Source organism: Limulus polyphemus, unplaced genomic scaffold (genome assembly GCF_000517525.1).
Source record: "Limulus polyphemus unplaced genomic scaffold, Limulus_polyphemus-2.1.2 Scaffold3093, whole genome shotgun sequence".
Classification (NCBI taxonomy): Eukaryota; Metazoa; Arthropoda; class Merostomata; order Xiphosura; family Limulidae; genus Limulus; species Limulus polyphemus.
This window is the reverse complement of record NW_013668703.1, coordinates 45,471-67,769: the sequence shown is the minus strand read 5'-3', so window position 1 is coordinate 67,769 and position 22,299 is coordinate 45,471. Positions and strand designations below refer to the sequence as shown.

The window sequence follows — 22,299 nt, the reverse complement described above, 5'->3', positions numbered from 1 at the left end:
TTAGCCACAAACAAAGTACATATAAATATAAAAACTTGTTATAGAATACAAATAATTGTTATAAATCCAACTGAAAATCCAATATACTAAAATAGATTGTTTTGATTGGTATCAATTATTCTAGCTAAACACTGACTAAATGTTATATTTGTTTACATCTCAATAGTAGTAATAATTGTATTTGATCATACAGTTTGGTTACTGCCAGATGCCACTACGTGCAAGAAGTTAGATGTCTTTTTGCTGGAAAGGGACTAGAACGTCTTCACTCACTGCTGCGGTAGATTACTTAATACGAAGTTAGAAGTTGTTTCACAATCACAGTTAAATTAATATAATTATTGAAAAAAAACTTTAAACACCGTGTGGTGTCCGCGCATAATGTCACTTTTTAGAAACTTGGTATGGTTTGCTAAAGGCATGCGGGAGTATACAAAGTAAGTTTGGTCTAACTTCTAAGCATTAAACTTAGTTAAAGTAAATTAACTGTAAATGTAATTGGAAAGTAAAGTTTCTAACTTAATATAACTATAAGAAGTTAACGTCTTTTGTTTTATCGTTATTAATATTATAAAATATTTCTTGAGAAAAAATGTTTTTCGTTAAATTTTTAGTTTCATGTTCACCCAGTTAAAGTTTTACTTTTAGGTCTACAGAACTTGGATCTGTAAAAATTTAGCTTTGGAAGTGGATCAGCATTTAATTTTTCTCACTTTAACCTGATAAAAATAAAAAAAAAAGCAGACCCGTAGTCTGAATTTTAGCGCCACTTAATCATTTTCTTAACAGCTTTGTTTTTCAAGCTTTTGAAGTTTTAATTTTATGAAGTTTGGGTTATGATATATTTTCCCTTTAAATTTAAAGTTCTGTTACAAATTATGATTTTGAAGATGCATTGAAGCTGTTGCAGTTTGAAATTGTAATGTAGTTTGTGGTTACTGACTCAAGCTTAAATTGTATGTAGTTAAGAAGTATTAGTTAGAAATTTTTTTCATCATCATTAGAAATGCAGTGGATTATGTGGAATAAAGTATGAAGTATGAACTATGTATAAACATTTACAGACTTAAATTATTTTACAGGTGATTGTATTATTTGAATATAAGAATCTATAATTTTGTACATGAGTTTAGTAAAATCAAAGTAGTGGTAATAACTTCATTGTTTGAATAATTATATAAGTTGTCATACTTTGTACAGCAAGACTGATAATGTCACTAGTTTCTCTACAGAAATTTTAAAATGTTATTACACAAATTTATTACAGAGAAGAAGAAAACATATAGTACAATCAGGTGCCAGTCATATATATAATAGAAGTTCTTATTCACTCAGTGTTCTGTATGAAGTTGTACATTCTGACTCAGAAAATAGGCACATAATAAATTTTCTTTATATCAAACAACAATGTTGAAATGAATGAGGATAAAATTAATGTGTGTAAATTAAAATTGTTAAAGATATATTTTTGTTATATCTTACCATTTCTTAAAAAATAAACTTCATAAAATGTCCTTGGGCTAAACAAATTTCTGTAACTTACTCTCTAAAGATAAAGTAAGCTCAGGTTGCAATTATACCCACCTAAACCATTTTTCAACTCACTGAAAAAAAAAGCAGTTAAACCAAATTCAAAATAGCATTTCACTTCCATGTGTATATGCATTACTATCATCCAAAAATTTAATCTAGCAGTTCATGTATTATTCAAAAATTTATCAAAGAAAGAGAGAGAATTACAGCAATCAACATGTCTTTAAGGCTACCTGCTAATATTTGGGTTCACATTTTTTAAAGTTATTTCTAGTTCTCAAACAACCTACTCACTGGAAAAGGCATAAACATGTTTTAAGTAAATTATTTTTTTTTAACCTATATGTGCTCAATTCAACATGTTTATATTCTTCCTGCACAAAAAGGAGGGACCAAAACTGCATATGGTACTTAAATAAAAATTCATCAAAGTATTATACAAGAAAGCAATAACTTTCTTACTTATAAATTCAAAATTTCTATAAATAGGTACGAGAAGATTATTAGATCATTACTTTATGGCTAAGTACTTAGCTGAAGGTTTCATGCTTTTGTCAAAAAACAAACCCTCTTTCACCAATATGTTTCTCATGTTAAAAATAATTAAATGTCTTTCAAGAAGTTGTTAAATTTTCAAAAATAGTTATTGAACAAGAGACCCAAAATAGACCCACGAGAGAAACTACTATCTACATACCTTCTTCCAATGAAAAAAACTGTATTTACCACTTTCTTATACTTTTTTAAACATTTCCTAACTTTTCCACAAATTCAGCAAATAAATAACTTTTAAGTTGAACCTTATCAAAGGTTTTCAGAAATCATGTTGTACAACACTAGGTACTCTACCCTTAGAAGTAGAAGCCTGGTAAAAAAAAAGAAAAAATTCCAGTAATTTTTATACCACCCTGTTTATTCAATTCTACGTATGAATATTTTTTTTTTCTGTAGCCTGTAATGTGAACAACCCCAGAAATTAGGAATTTTGCTTGAGAATAATTGTACATGTAGGTTTTTTAGCTCTTTTTAAAAGAAAAAAGTTGTACTTTTTGTAGTGCTTTAGTATTTTTTAACCATGTCTATAACCATGCACTGTAAAGACAAAGCACAAGTCAAGAAGTATACTGAAAGAGGCCTACATGAGCCATACAGTATTATATATATATATATATGCTGTAATTATAGCCCCTTTATATTTACTCTCAAAATTATATAATAGCACTTTGTAAGACCATATTTCTGTTCTTAATCATATTTATATAATGAGGTTTTGGTTTTTTTTCTCTCAGGTTTACTAGAAACAAATTGATTCCTTTTAAATAACAAAAGCTCATGATTTTATTTGATATTTCACAAGATTTTGGTGTATATATATATATATATGTATATATGCTCTCATATCACCACCTTATCATATAATGCATCTGTTACAGGAGTGGTTACCAATCAGCAAGCAAAAGTTTTAATTCCCTAGATCTAGAGGTGCCATGTAATGGGAAGGTATACATGGTGACAGGAGCAAATAGTGGTATTGGAAAAGTTATTGCACAAGAAGTAGCTAAGAAGGGTAAGTTCACTTTTTTGTTTTGATTATGGTTAATTATTTGAAACCAGAGCTTTATGGTATTTTTAAATATAACAAAATATGTAGGTTGGGAAAAATATTTTTAGGTGTATTATTGGAACGGCACACATTATCAAAAGAACTGTAGGGTGTATGTGAGGGTTGATATATGCTGAGACTGTCTTTTAGGAAACTTAGTATATATTACTTATTTATGTTCAATATATATCTTTTTGAAATAATCTGAAAGTCAAGATAAAACTAATTCCTGTTACTCCTTTTCATCATCATATGCATGGGGACATTTTCCAGAACAAGATCTTCTTTCATCCAATAGTTTTTCTCCTTGTACCAATCCATGCTCGGGATAATAACAGCCAACATTCACTATTCAACATCATCTTTCTGTCGTCAACATTTCTGTTGGATCTTGTTTCTTATGTCAGCTTCTATACTGGTACTTGTTACATTTTTTTTCCCCACCTTGGAACCTTTCTTTTGGTCATAAAGTCTTTTTATTCAACTTCATGAGTGTTATATCCCAGGTGTTACAAATGTCCTGGAAAATAATTTCTCCTTCATAGAATAGGTTCTATTGCAAAGTAGTCTCTCTTCCCTCTAGTATTTTAGTGGTTTTGTGATTGCTTCAGCATTCTATGATCAGTGCATGTGTAACATCTTTCAATCACAAGCTTTTTCTTCTTTTGTTTCCTATTCATGTCCTTCTGTCTCTTGAAGTTGATACCTTTAGTTAAGATTAGTTGCATTACTACCTTTATGAATAATCTCCCTTATGTCTGTTTTTGAGGACTGTTGCTAAGATCAGACACCCATCTTATGATATTTTTTTGATATCTCCATTAATGTAATAGTCCCCCCTCCCCTTCATGTACAAACAATTTCATTTTCAGTGTGAGTGTTCTGCATGTAGCTGTTATATTTACAAGTAAGATAACATATTTCACTTGAATATTTTTAAAATTAGTTTCAGACAGGTACTCCTTCTCCCTCCTTCACATGTGATTTGTTGTTCAGTGGAAAGATGATCTTGGATAGTGGGTGTTGACTAGTATCATTCAGAACTTGTTCTGATATGACATGGAAAGCTATTGAGTAAAGGAAGGTTTTATTGTGAAAATGACATTACAATATGAAGAATAGGAGTGGCAGGAATTACGCTTATTATGGCAGTTAGGTTGTCATAAAAAGATTATAAATGTTGATAGGTAAGTGCCTGTTTCAAATTTATTTTAATTATGAAATTTTTATATTTGAGTAAATTGTGTAATAATTTAAAGTCTATTGTACTAGAAGTAGTAAAAGATGGAAAGTGAAAGTTAACATTAGTTATGAACATCTTGTGTTAAACTAATCTCTTTTGTTCTTTCAGTTGAATCTTAAGTCATCAGAGCACATTAAGATATGTAGTGGTTGTTGATATTTTAACTAGCTGGTCCTCAGTTGGAAAAAGGTTGGGAACCATTGCTGTGGATTATCTGTGATGCTAATAGAAATTTCCACATACCAGGGTTGCGGGATTAATTTGTATGCCATGTGGATGTTAAAAATTGGTTCAGGGTTGAAGATTAGTTAATCAGATTCATGAAAGAGGGCTATAGGTTGCTCACTTCTAAGGTTATACACCCCCACACACACTGCCATCTTCACTTTCTTGATACTCATCTGCCATGAATGGGGGAGGGGATTTTACATCACTTCTACAGAAGAGTTGAATACATCTGCAACAGTGATGACTAAAATAACTGAATGTCAACACATCATATAGACCTTTAAAAGTTTACTTGACCTGTTTCATTTTTAACTCTTACCAACTTTAGATGACTCATAGACACCAATAGTAACTAACCAGTCACTATTATTTACCTTCCATATATCTGTAATTTGAGTGAAAGTTGAAATGTACAGCCTTAAAGTTCAGTCCTAGTATATGCTAACTCTAAACTCTACATAAGCAAAACCAGGAGTACTATTCAACTACATTCATCCCCCCCACCAAAAAAAAGCTAGACATGCTGGCCCCTCTAAAAATCTACTAGACATGCTGTCCCGACTGGAAAATCAAGTAAACAAATACTTTCTACGTATTAAACTTTTATTGAAGAAGAATACATATTTAGACAAGCTGTACTCCAACTAATAAATTTGTTAATAACTTTTGACAAATCCAATTCATCCACATTGTTCTTCAGGATATAGAGACAAACAAGATGATTCATGCGAAACTGTGACATGGTGAGGTGCAAGTAACTTTTCAGCTTCCTTTGGGAAGAAAATTGTCTTTCAGTAGTACATGTAGTCACTGGAGCCACCATATAGATTTTGAGCATGGTGAACACTGATGGACAAACATCCTTCAAAACAGGCTTTTTGTGCATAGCTTCACAAAAAATAATGTATGGAAAGTTCTTGGTGATGACACTGTGCACTTGTTCAATTTCATATTTCACACAGTCCTTTGATTTTAATATCAGTTGCATATTGCTTGCATAGAGATTTCTCGATTGCTGCTAGTTTATGCAAATCATCTGTAGGATATCTCGCAGAAACTGATTCAACAGCAGCTGTAAATACTGATTGGTACATACTTTCCTATTCAGCCTCTACAGAAGGGACATCATTCATTGTAAAAGCTTCGTATGATGCCTTTCTACAAGGGGGTATTTAATAAATGAATGCGCCTATCTGTCATAGAACTTCCTGTGATTCCACCAAGTACAAATGAGAACTTACAGTATCTTGAACTATCAAATTCAGTTCATGACCAGAACAGTAGCTGAAGGTGCATTTTAGATATTCTTTTAAAATTTGTGTTGCTACTCCACTTTTTTAATCTTTCATTATACCGGCTCCATCATAACTCTATGCATGAGCTTGATTAATATCTAATTAATATGATAATAGTTCTTATTTGATTGTATTTGTAATGTTTTCAGCTGTCGCATTACTGAGAACAGAGAATGCTATCCATTTCTCATATACATTTAAGTCATCATCGACATATCTCACACACGAGCTTAATTGCAGAGTCACAAAATGATGCCATAAAAACTGTTGTTGTAAACAGCTTCCACAGCATTATGGAGTACATTATTAGCTCTGATTTCCATGATTTCATTCTGTGAAACCCAACTGCAGTATTATTATAGACATATGAAGAAAACTATGTATTAAACTGGGGCTGTGCTTTAATATCAGCTTCAACAATCCCATAAAGTTACCTTCATGAGCCTCAGTGCCCCTGTATGCCAAACCTTACTTTCCCAAATATATAATAGCATCAAAAATAACCTCAAATGCTTTCCTATTTGCCTTCTGTCTTTCAACTTCCTTGCTGCTAACATACTTTGCAGTTGTGTTTTGTGTTTTGATACTGATTTTTGTAGTTGTGCATTCTCCATGAATCTGACTTCTGTCATGCTTTTGTAGACCATCCTTGCCCTTTCTAAAATCATTCCATCCTATTATCCATGGAGATGTGGAAACTGAGGAATGCTGGGAAGAGGGTTAAGTTTGCACACTAAGGGTTCGTGATCAGACTAATCTTAAGCCAATCAAGAGAAGTTGTTATACAAATATCTAAGGTACTCAGGAAAAAGATATTTACAATTTTCTCATAAACTAGACCACCAAGGCACAGATAAGTATTATTTCCAGTGGTATATAAAACTCTGTTTAAAATTACTCGCATTTGTGCATTGGCAATATTTTCCCTTGCTCTTATGAAGAAATTTTAGGGGTCCTCCCCCCAGGTATAGAAAAAGTTTGGTGGCTATGACTCAACCACTGTGTGAAGCCTTGTCTTATTCCTTCAATTTGTCCTTGTCCAAGGTTACTGATGAGGAGTGAACATTCTCCTAAACTGTCATAACTCAGTGACAAGTTGTAACTCAAATGGTAGATTGTGTTTCACATTTATTTTTTAATGTTATTTTATGTTTAAAAGGTGAACACCATTTATGTTGTTACTTATACATGAAAAAAATCAAACCATAGTTAACTAATGGTTAGAGTAAACATAATTATAATTATTGTTTTTGCTAGGTGGTACTGTTCACATGGTGTGTAGGAATAAGGAGAGGGCAGTGGCAGCAAAACAAGAGATAATTGAGAACACTGGCAATGAGGTAGTTGATATTCTGGATATTCATTATTGTTTATAATCTAGTGACATTTATTTTATGTTGAAATTTGTAATATTCATTATTTAAGCAACCAAAAATAGTGTAATTACTTTTGTTGTAAGAAAATGAAGACATTTTTTACTGAACATGTATAATACTAATGCTTTTAAAAAAAATCTAATTTCATATTGGATGTTTTGTTACTGGGAGAAAATATTCATCTTAGATCATAAGTAGGTTGAACACATCTCATTGGTTAGGGACAATACATTTTGGATTTGAGGCTCTGTGGTTCACGTCCTGTCACTGTGAAAAGAAACACACAAATTATATTCCACACTTTGGGTATGTTGAGTGCATTATAAAAGTGATGATAAAATCCCACTGTTTGGTGGGATTAGAGTAATCCAAGAGTTGATGGTTTGTGGTGTTGACCAGCTGCCTTCCCTCTAGTCAATTACCACAAAATTGAGGACCACTATCACAAACAGCCCTCTTGTAGCTTTGTGCAAAATTCTACAAACAAACGAGTCATAAATAAATGAGAACCTTGAACAAGGAAAAAGAAGGTCATTTGACTCATCACTCGTTAGAACAATGAACCAAAATATCAAAGTCAAATTGAGTATAGGTTTTCATATCTATTTATCCAATAAACAGATGTATAAAATAATTCGAACTAGTGGCACACATCATCGAGTAAAGTAGTCAGCAAGTTTTTAATCTAACCATAAAATAATTTTGTGTAAGAACAAGTGTGTATCTAGACTTCCAAAGTTTTAACCTACCATCCTCTAATTTTAAGTTTGTGTCTCTAATCTTATTTTACCACTTAAACACACTGCCTAAACCGTTTAGAAGACTCTCCAAGTCCCTAACAGATTCACCCTTTGAACTTGGATAAGTCAAAGTGTTTGTCATGACAACAGTGTTTGAATTATTCGGTCTACAGACTCATTTTTACTATTACTGAGTTCATATAAACTATATAAATGAATTATTTTAAAGCACTTCTGTCTTAATTACAAAGCCAGTTAAATTATAATAATTATATGACATTTTATTCTTTGTGCATGTTATTATTTTGTGTTCTTAATTGCTTATGTAAATAAATACAAATTATTTTATGTACTTCTACCATTATTACAAAACAGGAGGATTCAGTTTTGTTAGATATAAGTATTATATCAGCCAGATATAAGTATTAAATTTATTGTTTTTCTGTGTATATTTTTATGTATTGTTTTTGAAGGTTAGATAAGAAAATTTAAATAGAAAGAAAGTTAAGTAAAAAATACATGATACATGCATGGTAGAAATAAGCATTATCTTTTGTTAAAATTAAATCAAGTCCAGAAGTACCAGTGAAAGGCCTTACAGTGGATACCTGGATCTTTTGCATATGCAACATTCCTATGTTATATAGATCAGTAAAACCACTGAATTAGATGTTTCCCCACACCAATAGAGAGCCCCCCCTCCCAAATCTACCATGTTTAGCAGACACATGCTCACGTGAAACATATACACAGTATTGCAACTACATGTACAGCCTGCATTACTTCAAATACATATTGGTACTTTTTTTCAGATTCCAAAACTATGGGCTTTTAATTTGTTTTATCCGATATGCAAAAACATTGAATTTTAAGTGTCAAAAAGTAAAAGCTCAGAATTTTGTAGGAAATGATGACAAGTTTCTCAACACATAATTATTCTACAAATTGACCACAGATTTTGAATTTAATATATTTTAAACACAAACTCATAAATTCTTTGTAGCTATTGATGTTTCTGTAAATCTGTAAATGCTGTTTATTTGTTTGTAAAGTTGTAAAAAAAATGCCATGGTTTTAAAACATCTATGCATATTAATTGACCAATAACTTGAATTCATTGAAGTTTTTGTTGTTAAATATCAATGTCAAAAATAGTTAAGATAGAATTGCCACTTTTTTTTGCATCTTGAGCTCCTTTTTCAATGTATTTAGTATATTGTGTTAACCTATTTAACTAAAAGTAATTGTTGCATAAGAATATTGATTAATATTTCTATTTATAAGAAGATCTTTACTTTTGCTCATTGTCTGGCCATTCATCAATAGTAAAATAGAGCAGGACTGAACTTTAATTTTATTCATGCATTATTTTGATAATTTAACAAATATAAGCATAGTAAGGAAACAATTAAATTTAATCTAAGTGAAATATATGGTAGATTAACTTGCTTTTAATGGAAGATAATATTAAATATTAATATTATATTTGACAGGTCAGAATGACTCAACTGCCAAAAATGCGTGGTTTGATTTTTGAGTGATGACCAATTGTTAGTTTATGTTTTGAGTATAGGAGTTTTTGCAGTTATCTTTTTTTATATAAAGTATTATAGTTAAGAGTTTGGAAATGTCATTAATAATTATTTCTCTCTCATTGATCTTAAAAATAAATAAAGAGCCTAAGCCTTTATTAAAATCCAAATACACAAAAGAAAGAAAGAAATTTCTTGATTTTATTGGTTACCATGACAACTTCACATGGGAATTCCCTGCTAGACTTTAATACAATCAGTTCTCAGGGGTATTGAACAGTAAGGAAAAATGAAAAACAAATGGTTGGCATATTTCAAGTCTCATCAACTTGTACTTTTTACATGCTAAAGTAAAAAAAAAGGAAGTTTAAAGAGCAGCATTATTGAAATTTAATTTTACATTACAAAAGCATTTATCAAACTTTTGTCATCCATGCCCCTTTATTAAATATGGGTTCTTGCACACCCACCTCTTTTTTTTTTTTAAATGAGTGAAACAGTGATTTAAATGAAAAGACATAATACACAGATATACATTAAAATGCTTTATGTGTTGTTATAATTAGTTATTATTTTTATTAATGAAAATTATATTAAAATGCATTATTGCATTATTGACTTTAACCTAATCACTTACGCCTCCCTGGGAGTGTGTGTGGCCCACACTTTGGGAAACAGTGCCTCAATAATTTTTTTTACATACATTAAATAATTTTTTTACCCCTGCTTTATTTTTTGAACAATGTATTATTAATGGTATTCACCAACAGAGGACACTTTCAATGGCCAAAAGCCTCCTCCTTTATTCTGGAAAGGTTAATCATTAAAAGATGAAATGATAACAAATATGCACAAAAATGTATGCAGTGTGTGTGTGTCAAAGGTTAGTTGTGTGGTGGGTGGTAAGTCTTGTATGTAGTACTCAACCGGTGTTGTCACTATTTTGCTAAAATGTAAATACAATGTAGACAAATTTAGTGGGACAATGTATCAGTTGGCTAAACAATTAATATTGATGTACCTATAATATTACACTGGTTTTAAGAACTAGGATTCTTATACTGATTTCTCAGTAATACTGCTTTCCACTGTTAATAAGGCTGGTTGAATAATATGTTAATATTTTATCAAAGTTATCAACGTTGTTTAGTATCTATATCACACTGATATGGACGGTGAATTTTCAAGTCTCCATTTCCATATTGTATTCTTTGAGAAACAGTCTAACATTTTCTAAACTTATCCCACTGGGGTATTATAACACTTCCTGAATGTTCTCACTGGTGTTATTTAACACTTCCTGCCTGAACTTATACCACTGGTGTAGTCTAACATTTCCCAAACTTTAATCAATAGTTTAGTTTGACACTTCTCAAACTTGTACCACTGATTTTTTATGATTTTTATTCACTTTTATCTGATATATAAAGCCAGTTTCAACAAGTGGTTTCCATTTCTTAACATACAAACTCCAGGGCACTATGTAAACTTTTTGAAGTCACTACCCCACTAAGTGACTATAGTAGGTCACTATACTAGAGCTTGTCACACAGAAATTTTTCTGCTAATAAAAGATGTATTATTTTTCAAGACTTATCAACTACAAATATACTTATAAAACTATTTAAATGTTAAAGACCTAAATATTGTAAATAATTACTTAACAATATTTAATTTATTTAATAATCATTTGATTAGGTTAAATATTGTAAGTATAATGTATATGTATCCAAAGATGCTTTGGACTGAAATGATGATGTGACTGTAGAGTCTTCAGACAACAAGCTGAGCAGTGTATCTATGCTTATCTGTAGAGAAGAAAATAATTTGTTTCCTTTTCTGCCTTTGGAAATAAGTATTTTAAGTATGCTGAGTTTGAAAAATTAATATTGTTTTTCTGTGCAAAAGCAACAAATTAAATGTGTGAGTATATCAAAAAATTGAAAATAAATCAGGTACCCAGTATTAAGCCACTGGCCTTATTGGACTAGTATGTCATGTCAGCTATTAGTCTGAATGCAGTTCTTACTTGTTCTGGGACACCAGGCTATTGTTAATGTTAAGCCCCCCTGTTTCTCTTTTTGTGTGACTACTTTACTGCATTGTGTTCTATAGGCTGTAAATGTAGCCTAGAATCAAATAAAAGCCACTTTAAGAACTCAAATGAATGAGTAAAGTTAACTAATGGTTAAATCAAACACTAACATATTTTACACAATTCTTAATTAGGTTTAAATATAGTATCGTGTTTACTTGTAGCTCATTTAGTGTCAGTAATAATACTTGAAAGGAAGCTACAAACTTATTATTCATTATTTATTCCTGTTGGAGATTCATGTAATTTTTTCTCTTACAAACATCAAAACCAACAAGTTGTGTACTTATCACATAAATAATCAGCAGTTAAATTTGTTAAGTTAGAACTGCCATAACTTCTGGCATGTGAAACTGATATTTGGGATAGGTTGGTTTCAAAATGCTTACTCTCTGCAGGGAAGGAACTTAAAGGCTAGTTATGAATGCTTTTATTGAAATTAACTTTTGGTTATGTGTTAAATACTGAAGTTTTAGATGTGATGAATTTTTATAATTACACTGTTGTAAGTATTATCAGAATATAAAATATGCATTTTGAGCATATCTGATAAGATCAGAGCTTTATTTAGCATGGGAGGTACTGAATGTTTTATTATCTCTATGTATTTTGTAAATGGTGATATCTATCTTTTTGATAGGGTTTATTGATATTTTCCATTTTTGATTTGTATGCTGCTATCATGTCTTATACAGAATGTTGAAGTCCATGTTGTTGACATGTCAGAACCTAAACAAGTGTACAGATTTGCCAAAGACTTTGTTGAATCACACGATGTCCTTAATGTTTTGGTAAGTATTTTAGGTTTTCAATGCCTTTCCTTGCACTAAGTAAATTTGTTAAATGCACCCACACTTAAAATGATTAAAAAAATTATACCTTAAATTTTTCTCCACTTATGTATTCTTGTAACAAAAAGTGAAATTTTATCCACATTAATGAAATGCATGAATGGGAAGCAGAAAGTAAGCTGGAGGATGTATTATTGTAGGGTAATTTTTATATTTTTTTATTCAGTTTATGTGTAATTTATAATTTTGTGGCTTGTATTATATACTCTTACATATGCTTTATTTTGAGTACATCTGTAAGTTTGTAGAAGTGACATGCAAAAAAAATATTTATTGTTTTCTGTTATTTAAGAAAGGAGAAACTAAATAAACATTACATATTTTTTGTAGCTTATTTCTGTGTAGTTGCTAACTCACATTATAAGTATGAAAATATATATGTTAATAATCATGTACTAGTTTCAAAATGAGCTAGTGTAAAATTAAGTAAACTATCATCTTTGTTAGGTTTGATTTAAACATGAATGTTATAACTAATTTCTGAATTGTGACAATTTTTGCATTAGTTTTGTACATGTTAAAAACCAAGCATTAATTTTTTCAGGTCAACAATGCAGGGTGTATGATCAATGAGAGAGAATTAAATTCAGATGGAATTGAAAAGAATTTTGCTGTAAACACTTTAAGTATGAAAACCTTATTTTATTTTTTAGCTTATTCTTATAGTGTGTATCTAGTTAAGTAACAACAAATAATAATTTATTTGTATCTATTATGAAATTCTTTGCATGAATAGAATCTAATTAACCTGCACGTGTATGTGCTGTTTTAGGGTTTTTAAAAACAGATTTATGCAGATTTATGTTATTGAAATTACAACTTGTTTATTTATTAATTTTTATATAATAAAAAAGAGATAAAAACCAATCTAATAAAAATAAGCAAAAACAAGTCATGTATGTGAAATTTCTCAGGTTTAAGAGACATATCCAAGTTTGGTTAATCAGAAAATTTGTGTTTTAGCAAAATATTTTAAAACATTTCCAGAAGTGCTACAATAATTTATACTAAAATTAACACAATAATCAGTTCAAATTCTCCATGTAAATAGATTCCACAGAAATGTGCATGTGTAATGTTTCTTCTTTTATAATACTAGAATGTCAACATTAACAAAGATTAATTTCTGTTATTATTGCCTCTGTATAGATTTTTATTATTTACATGAAGAAACATAATTATAAAGAAAGAATGAAAAAACAGAAAGAAAGAAAAGTTTGCATAAAAACCTTTTATTTTGACTTCAGTTGTCAGAAGCTCCAGAATTAATTTTCAGAAGAGATAGACATCTTGAACTTATTCTTGACTTGTAGGCACATATTTATCTTACACATATGAGTGAAGTCAATTGGATTGACCTTGTAACCACTATATAATTATATATATACTATAACTCTGAATGTACTAAATGTATCTTCATGAAATTTGGCAAGCTTTTAGTCAACATTACAAGTCTGTTGTACACAAAAAATCTGATATTTTCAATAAAGTATTTTTTTTTATTAAAGATTTGTTTGTGAATTTACAAAGTATTTATGGAGTCAGTCTGAGGGAAAGATGATCTTCATGCTAAGAATAAAAAGTGCTTCTTTTAATCTTACAGTTTTATTTTTCATTTGTGTAACCTCTAGAACCTCCTTAATGAATATCAAACATTTGTAGCAATGTCTTTGATCAACCCATGTCAAACTCTCACAGCAAAATATTGGCTTTTATTGCTAAAAGATCAGACAGTCATCTTTTTGTTATATAGTTTAGAATTTGCTCTTTCTGTTGGTTATAAACATGTTTAATAGCAATGTCAAAGAGAATTATACACATCTTAAAAAATAGAGGGGTGGGACAATGTTATTTGAACAAATATAGTGATATCTCAGCAAAGCAATAAGATAAAAAGGTTGAAATTGTAAATTTTGGCTTCTCACTAAATGTATTATGTATTTCTAACTGGCTGAACAATCTGAAACCTTTATATGCAAAGAGAAACATTCTATAAATGAGAAGTCAGAGTGGTCCCAGCATCGTGTGACTCAGAGGTGCAGATTAAGAATTTATTCAAATATATCATTTTTAAAGTAAAAAATACAAATTTAGGTAATGTAAAAATGTGAATTATAAATTACCTTTTGATGCTAAGCCCAACAATCGATCTAGTGCATAAATAGTATAGAAAATTTTGTTTAAATAAAACAGTGGTGCCCAACTTTTAATGTAAGTCTTGTTGCTTTTTAACTATATATCACAAATGTACGACATGACAGACTTTTGTATAGAGCAGTTGCTATGAGTTATGAATCACCTGTTAAATTTTTTTTGGTTAATTTCCAAAAAATTCATTGTTGACTAAAATGAATTAAAAGGAAAAATAAGTTAAGAGTTTATTTATTTCCAAATAGCTTTTTAGCCTTTATAGATAAGGTTTAGCAATGTGACTGTCATTTTCATACTTGAGGTTGAGTACATTATATTATAATGATGTTAGAGCCTTACCATACCAATGCAGTCCATTTTGGCACACTTCTTCATGCTCTGTATGAAGACTTTTTATCTTTACAACAGCCTTGCAGTTTAGTTCTGTTACAAAAGTCTCCTTTGTAACATTGTCATGTCTAAAGCACACCCTTCCTCCCTGCTGGTTTCCATAACATATCTAATGTATGAAGACATTGTTTCCCAATGCCTGTTTTAACACACTGGTCATACAGAAATCCATAGCCATTTCATTTGATGACTTAACTATATACCTTCGTATGGAATAAAATTAATATGTTTCATTCTCCAGCTGTTTGATGTATGTGACATGGAAGCAACTTGTGTTACTTTTCCAGATGGACAAACTTTTTGATTATTTTGTGTACTGTTGTCTTGGGTATGTAGATAGCTTTTGTCACTGATCTATGCATTTGTGGATTCTCACATGTTACAAGATGCTACACTTTGCTAATTACAACTGAGATACTACTTGGTGCAGGCCCTTTTTGGATGATCCATATCCCATTGTTTTCCAATGCCATTGAGTATGAGGGATATCACCTTAATAGAAATTCTAAAACCTCATGTCTTTATAGTCAGAATATTTATGAACATTTTTTGTTGGAAAAAAGACTGTTACATACCCTTCTCAAAAGTGGTCAGTTTCTCACTATCTACAAAACAGCAAATAATGTTAAAATGTAGTTTTAATGAATGACCTTATATCAGTTGTGACTTGCTAATTTCTAATTAAAATTTCAACTTGCTAATTAAATATTATTTTAATATACTGTATTTAACCCTGATTATGAAGAAGTCAGCTGTACAAGTTGATTCTCATTAGCTTATTTTTTGCTGCAGTAAATCAATTTAAAGGATGGTGTATACACTTGAGAACTTTTGTGCAGTTATGTATTTCAAATAGATTCTGTAGTATTTAATTCAAAAACAGAAGTTATTTAACATAAAATATGTTCCTCTTATGTTATTATGCAAACAGAAAATGTTTTAGAAATAATTGGTGATATAACTTTGTCCCTTTACTTTCTAAGGTAGTTTAGATTTGTAACAATGTTGTCCATAACTCGCGAAGTTATTTCTTTTTAGTTCTGATATATGAAGTTAACTTTGGGAGCTACTCATAATTAAGAAGAATTTGCATTTCTGATATCCAGCATTACATGTTTCTGCATTTCTAAAATACAAAATTGACCAGTAAAAATATGTTATCCTTGAAATTAAATGAACTGTGTTTTCTGCTTAGTCATCTTATTTTTACTGTTATTTTTAGGTGTCCATATTTTGACGACATTGCTTGTTCCCCTTTTGTCTAAAAGTGTGGAACCAAGAGTGGTAAGTAAAGTAACAATATCAAAATTAACCACTTTCTTATGCTTATAAATTGTTGTTTGCATACTCTAGTATTATATTAACATAATTTGCTTCCTTACTAAAAATGTTATATATATACACACACACACACACACACACACATTTGTAAGTAGTGTAACAGTATGCATCCTATATACACAGGGTTGTGAGTAGAGTAATAGTATGTTATATAACCCCTGTTTTCTAAAAGTGTGGAACCCAGGGTGGTACGTATAGTAACAGTATATATTATATATAGTTGAAACTAATATAAATATGTAGTATTGTTGGATATACAAGACGGTTTAGTGTAAGAGTTATTATTTAGTTCATTTAGTAATCTAATATTTAATGATTATTTAGTTTTTATAACAAGAGTGTTAAAAATTGATTATTTTAAAGATGATAGTTATAACAAATTTTGTTATGTAACTCAGTAGGAGTCATATGTAGTGTGTAGTTCAATTGTGGTAGTATTGTTGACATCATCTTTCTTGAAACCTCTAAGTTGTTCTCGCCATGTGAGTGTTATTACATCATAGCATCTCGTAATGTGTAGAAAGTTCTATGCCTCAGTTGGGCGGTGTATATATAGGCAACCAAGTGAGTGCAAGTCAAGAAAAAAGTTAGTTAGTGAAAGAAAACATGAAGTTAGCCAGCGTGTGTGTGATTAGCCTTAATGGGTGATTTCTATAGTGTGTTTCACAGCTGTAACAACAGAGATAGGAAAAACAATTTGTCTTTTCAGTTGGGTTCTAAAGCAACTGAATCAGCCTGTGTGGACTTTTGACAAAAAAAAAGACAATTATTTAAAGTTCTGGAATAAACTGTGGTAAGCTACAAAAGAAGTAAAGTGAAGTTAGTGAAAGTGAAGTTAGACTATGTGATTGTTAGTTTAGCCATAACAGACGTTATTTTGAAGTGAGTTTCACAGTTTAACAGAGATAAGTAGAATAATTTGTCTTGTCAAAGTAATTGAACCCATCTGTGTGGACTTTGATAAAAAAGAGACAATTATTTAAAATTCTGGGAGCAACTGTGGTAACCCATGGGGTAACGTAAGTGAATTTATTGCAGATAGTATAGTAAGAAACAGAGTAAAGGAAAATAACTCATCTTGTCAATTGGATTCTAAAATACTTGAATCAGCCTGTGTGGAGAATTATTTAGAGTTTTAGATAACTGTGATATCCTATAGTGTAAAGAATGTTTGTACATACATTTGAACTTGCTTTGAATATATTATTTTAAAACAGTTGGATTGTGTGCTGTTCATTTATTATTCAAATTGATTGCTAACAAGTCACAGAAGCCTACTGTAAAAAAATCCCAGCCCAAACATAAATAAACCCTCAACAGGTATTTATCTAACAGTATCTTATTTATAATAGGTTCTCTCTGTACTTTTTGTTTGTTTCTTTTAATTTAGAAATAAGTAAACTATTTCCAACAGCCCCATTGCTAATCTCTAAGATCATAGTGGGGTGAAGTGCAGTGTGAGACTTTAGTTTCTTCAGATTATCATTGGGAGTGATTTTAAGGTGAAAATCAACTTACAAAGTGATGACTTCAACAAAATAAACAAGCTTGGGAGCCAAAAGAATTGTTATTTTAATTGTATATAAAAATATAAAAAACTTCATTATTGTTGAATTATTTGAAGGTGTGATCAAAAAAGGCTTCTCATGTAATAACTAAAAGTTTAGAAGTTTATAATCCTTGTAAGGAAGAAAGGATTTCTATGGTAAATAGATTGCAAGGAAGAAAATAAGCACAGTTTTTAGACAATGTACTTATGATTTTTAAGCTTTAAAAAATTAGGAAATTGTAAAACAAAATGGAAAAGTACAGTTAGTTGAATTTATATTTTTTGAAACCACCAACTTTAAAAAATTCACCATTCCATTTTCAAAGTGTTTGAGCTAGAAATAAGCAACAAAAAATATACAAAGACCATAGATTTGCAGTTATGTTTCATATGGTGACAAGTTTCATCCATGAAGGTAGGCAAGAAGTTTAAATATTTCTACTACAGTTGGAGGACAAAAATTAAAATTAGATTATCAGTTTATTACTTTATCCAAAACTAATGTTAATAAAATTGATATCTAAATAAAATTCTAAATATAAACATTTTATTTATATACTATCTTACCAAAAGTCATGGGACACGCCTCTGATTGAAGGAAAATGGGTGTGACGACGAAATGTGCAAATAGTTTGGCCTATAAAGGTGATCAGCAGTTTGCTCGTAAGTCATTTCAAACTTGTACACCAAATGATGAATACAAATAATGAATACAAGTTATTTCAAACTTGTACACCAAATGATGAATACAAGTAAACAGCTAACAGAGTGAAGGAGAGTTGGATGTCATTGGGGAAAATGTCTGTACGTGCTATTACGCAACAATTAAACATTCCCTGGCATGGCCAGGTGGTTAGGGAGCTCTACTCGCAATCCGTGGGTCGCGGGTTCGAATACCCATCCCACCAAACGTGCTTGCCCTTTCAGCCATGGGGGCATTATAATGTGATGGTCAATCCCACTACTCGCTGGTAACAGAGTAGCCCAAGAGTTGGCGGTGGGTGGTGATGACTAGCTGCCTTCCTTCTAGTCTTACACTGCTAAATTAGGGATGGCTAGCACAGATATCCCTTGTTTACTTAGAGCGAAATTAAAAAAACAACAACAAATAAACATTCCCAGGTACCAGCCCTTACACCTTCCAATATAATAACACTCCATGTCACAAAAAAAGGATTATGAATACGTGGTTTGAATAGAATAACATTGGAACATTGCAGTGGCCAGCACAGAATTCTGACATCAACCCAATGAACATCTTTGGGATGAATGCAGAATTAGGGCAAGACCAAAATGGCCCCCTTCAGTAGTGGAGCTTACTAATGCTTTAAAGGAGGAGTGGAGCACAATACAACCAGCTTTCTACCAGAAACTAGTAGACAGTTTTCCACAATGCATTAAAGCAGTCATTAAGGCCAAAGGTGGGACAACATTCCATGACTTTTGGTAGGATAGTTTAAGTTTTTTATTATGGAGGCAATTGCGAGATCAGAGATTAGATAATTTTTAAAAGTTAATTATGTCATTTTTCCCTACAACAATCAAGATACTGGGGTGGAAAGGGCATTTCCACTTATACTATAGAATACAGATTTGATAAAGTTAAAATATGTAGTGTTTTGCAGATTTCAGAATTGCAGATAATTGAACCTAAATTTGGTGCTTCTGCTGTAGTAAATAATAAAAAGACCTATTGGGTTACATGATCTAACAAGAGAAAGCAATCCATATTAATGTTGTTTTGGCATCATTAACAAGCATTGCACGGAAAGTACCACTGATATATGATATAAACTTGCAGATCATTGAAAAGACATGTTTTTTAATTTATTTTTCATCATACAATAAATAAATTTGATTCTTAAGTTGACCATTTTTCCTGATTGCTGACACTTTTTGTTTGGAAGGTTACAGTATCTTCTGGTGGAATGTTAGTACAGAAACTTAATGTTAATGATCTACAGTTCCAATCAATGATTCCTTTTGACGGCACAATGGCCTATGCTCAGAACAAACGTCAGCAGGTAATCATGACAGAAAAATATGCAGAGAAATATCCAGGTGTACATTTTTCATGTATGCATCCTGGGTGGGCTGATACACCAGGTATGGATGAGATGTTAATATATATAATAGAAACGTTTTCATAAATTCTATGGAAATATACTAATTATAACACCTGAAGGTTTTTTTTATAACATTAATGTTGAGATACTGTAATAAAAATGTTTGTTTCTTTTTGATTATTATGACATCAATTCCATGTTAAAAAATTGTTTCTGAAGTATTAGTAATAATTTCCTTTTCAGTTATTTGGATATCAACTCCAGGAAATATGCATTTTATTCGAGCTTGAATGTTTTTTCTTTCTTTATCACCCGGAGTAAAGTATGTTGTTAGAATAGAACTGCGTGTCTCTGCAGTAGCTTAGTTTGCCACAGATACTACCACTGAAAAGTTTAAGTTAATCTATCAATTTAAATTATTTCTTGGTTTCACTCAGAGCCAAAGCTACTGATACCACCCATCGCAAAAAGTAATTGTTGAGCATTTAATTCATGCTAAGAGCTGCTAAACAATAACATACGGTATATATAAGTTATGTCTCATTTTGAAATGGAAATGATAGTGTGATTAATTTCTAACAGTTTAGTGTAGAATATCTTGCTTGTGAAATAAAGTTTGGCATCAACATTATTCGTGCCTGTTTTTCCCATCATTTAAAAAGTGAATGTTGAGATTAGCCTGCATGCACAGCTTTTCAAAGGGGGAGACAGTCATGGTTCTCAATACATATATATATATATATGCTTTGTGCATTACTTAACAGATAAAACTACTGATGCAGTGTACGCAGTCACAATTTTTGACCTAAAATGTATAAAGTATGTTTATACCAAATAACCTGAAAAACAAATGTGCTTAATATGAGGGGAAAATTACAATGTTCTAAGGGACTCATTGATGACTGGTATTTGTTATGGTAGTTTAAATAATTTTGTATGTACATTACAAAATTATTGTATTTTCTTAACATAGTTTGGTTAGGTCAACTGTAGTTTAAACCACTAATTCAACATCTGAAGAGGAATTATAGTTATTATAGGTGGGCTGAATAACACAAATATTGATTTTATTTACATTTTAAAATTTATATAATGCTGACTGAAGCATAGTACACGCAATACAAATATATAAAAATGCCATGAACCTGTAAGATTCTGTGGAGTTCACAGTCATTTTATATATTTGTAATTATTAATTTTCTTACTTCCCTTATTTACTTAACATGCAATTACTACTAGAATATGAATCTGTTGTTCCCATGTTAGGTGTAGAAATATTAGAACCATTTTTTATATGCGATACAGTACATGTTCTTGTGAAACAAGTTTTTGCTATTATTTCAAGTTAAAACTAGTTCCCCCAAGAATATAGAAGATTGGCTCACAGAATAATGGGGGATTTGACCAGGAAATATACCACAATGACTGTTGGATATACAAGACTATTTAAATTAAGAGTTATTATTTATTTAGTGATTTAATATTTAATGATTATTTAGTTTTTCATAACAAGAGTGTTAAAAGTTAATTCTTTTAAAAGCGATAATTATGACAAGTTTGGTTACGTAGCTCTGTACAAGTTTTCAGTTATGTATGCAGTTTAATTGTTGTACTAGGCTTTTCTAATATTGTTGACATCATCTTACTCGAAGCTTAAAAGTTTTTCTCGTTGTGTGTAATATTGTTGCCACTAGAGGGCTACATATTTCTGTTGTGAGTTATAAATATGTGCAGATACAGAATGCAAGTAAGAAAGCAAGCAAAGAGAGAGATAATTAGACAGATCTAGACTGAGTGATTGTCAGTTTAGCTGTGATGGGCAATTTCTGAAGTAAGAAAGTTAAGTTAGTGAAAGTAAGTTAGACTGCTTGTTTGTCAGTTTAGCTGTAATGGTTGAGTTATTGAAGTGAAAGTTTCACAGTTTGTATTATAAAAACAGAGATAGAGAAGAAGAATTTGGCTTGTCATTTGGGTTCTAAAATAACTGAAGCATCCTGTGTGGACTTTTGATGTATAAGAGAATTATTTAAAGCTCTAGGTACAACAGTGGTAACCCACGGGATAGTGAAAGTGAATTTATCACTGATTGTATTGTGATAACAGAAAAGAGAGAGAAAAAATTTGTTTTGTCAGTTAGATTCTAAAGTAATTAAACCAGCCTGTGTGAATTTTTGATGAAAAAGATAATTATTTAAAGATCTAGATTCCACTGTGGTAAACAATAGTGTAATGAATTTTTGAACATACCTTTGACTTTTTTTGAATATACACTAAGTGGTCACAAGTAAACATACACCTATTGTTTC

General features: G+C 30.7%; 1 protein-coding gene across 1 annotated transcript in view; it reads left to right on the top strand.

The window, feature by feature from the left end:
* The first annotated feature begins 225 nt into the window (after positions 1-225).
* The window catches only part of LOC106468638 (dehydrogenase/reductase SDR family member 12-like), a 27,670-nt gene continuing 5,596 nt past the window's right edge, over positions 226-22,299 (top strand). Inside the window, exons 1-7 of the mRNA XM_013929065.2 lie at positions 226-437; positions 2,967-3,100; positions 7,160-7,242; positions 12,341-12,436; positions 13,041-13,122; positions 16,260-16,321; positions 19,835-20,033. Coding sequence (XP_013784519.1) covers positions 382-437; positions 2,967-3,100; positions 7,160-7,242; positions 12,341-12,436; positions 13,041-13,122; positions 16,260-16,321; positions 19,835-20,033 — 712 coding nt within the window. The 5' untranslated portion in view covers positions 226-381. The remainder of the gene's footprint in view (positions 438-2,966; positions 3,101-7,159; positions 7,243-12,340; positions 12,437-13,040; positions 13,123-16,259; positions 16,322-19,834; positions 20,034-22,299) is intronic.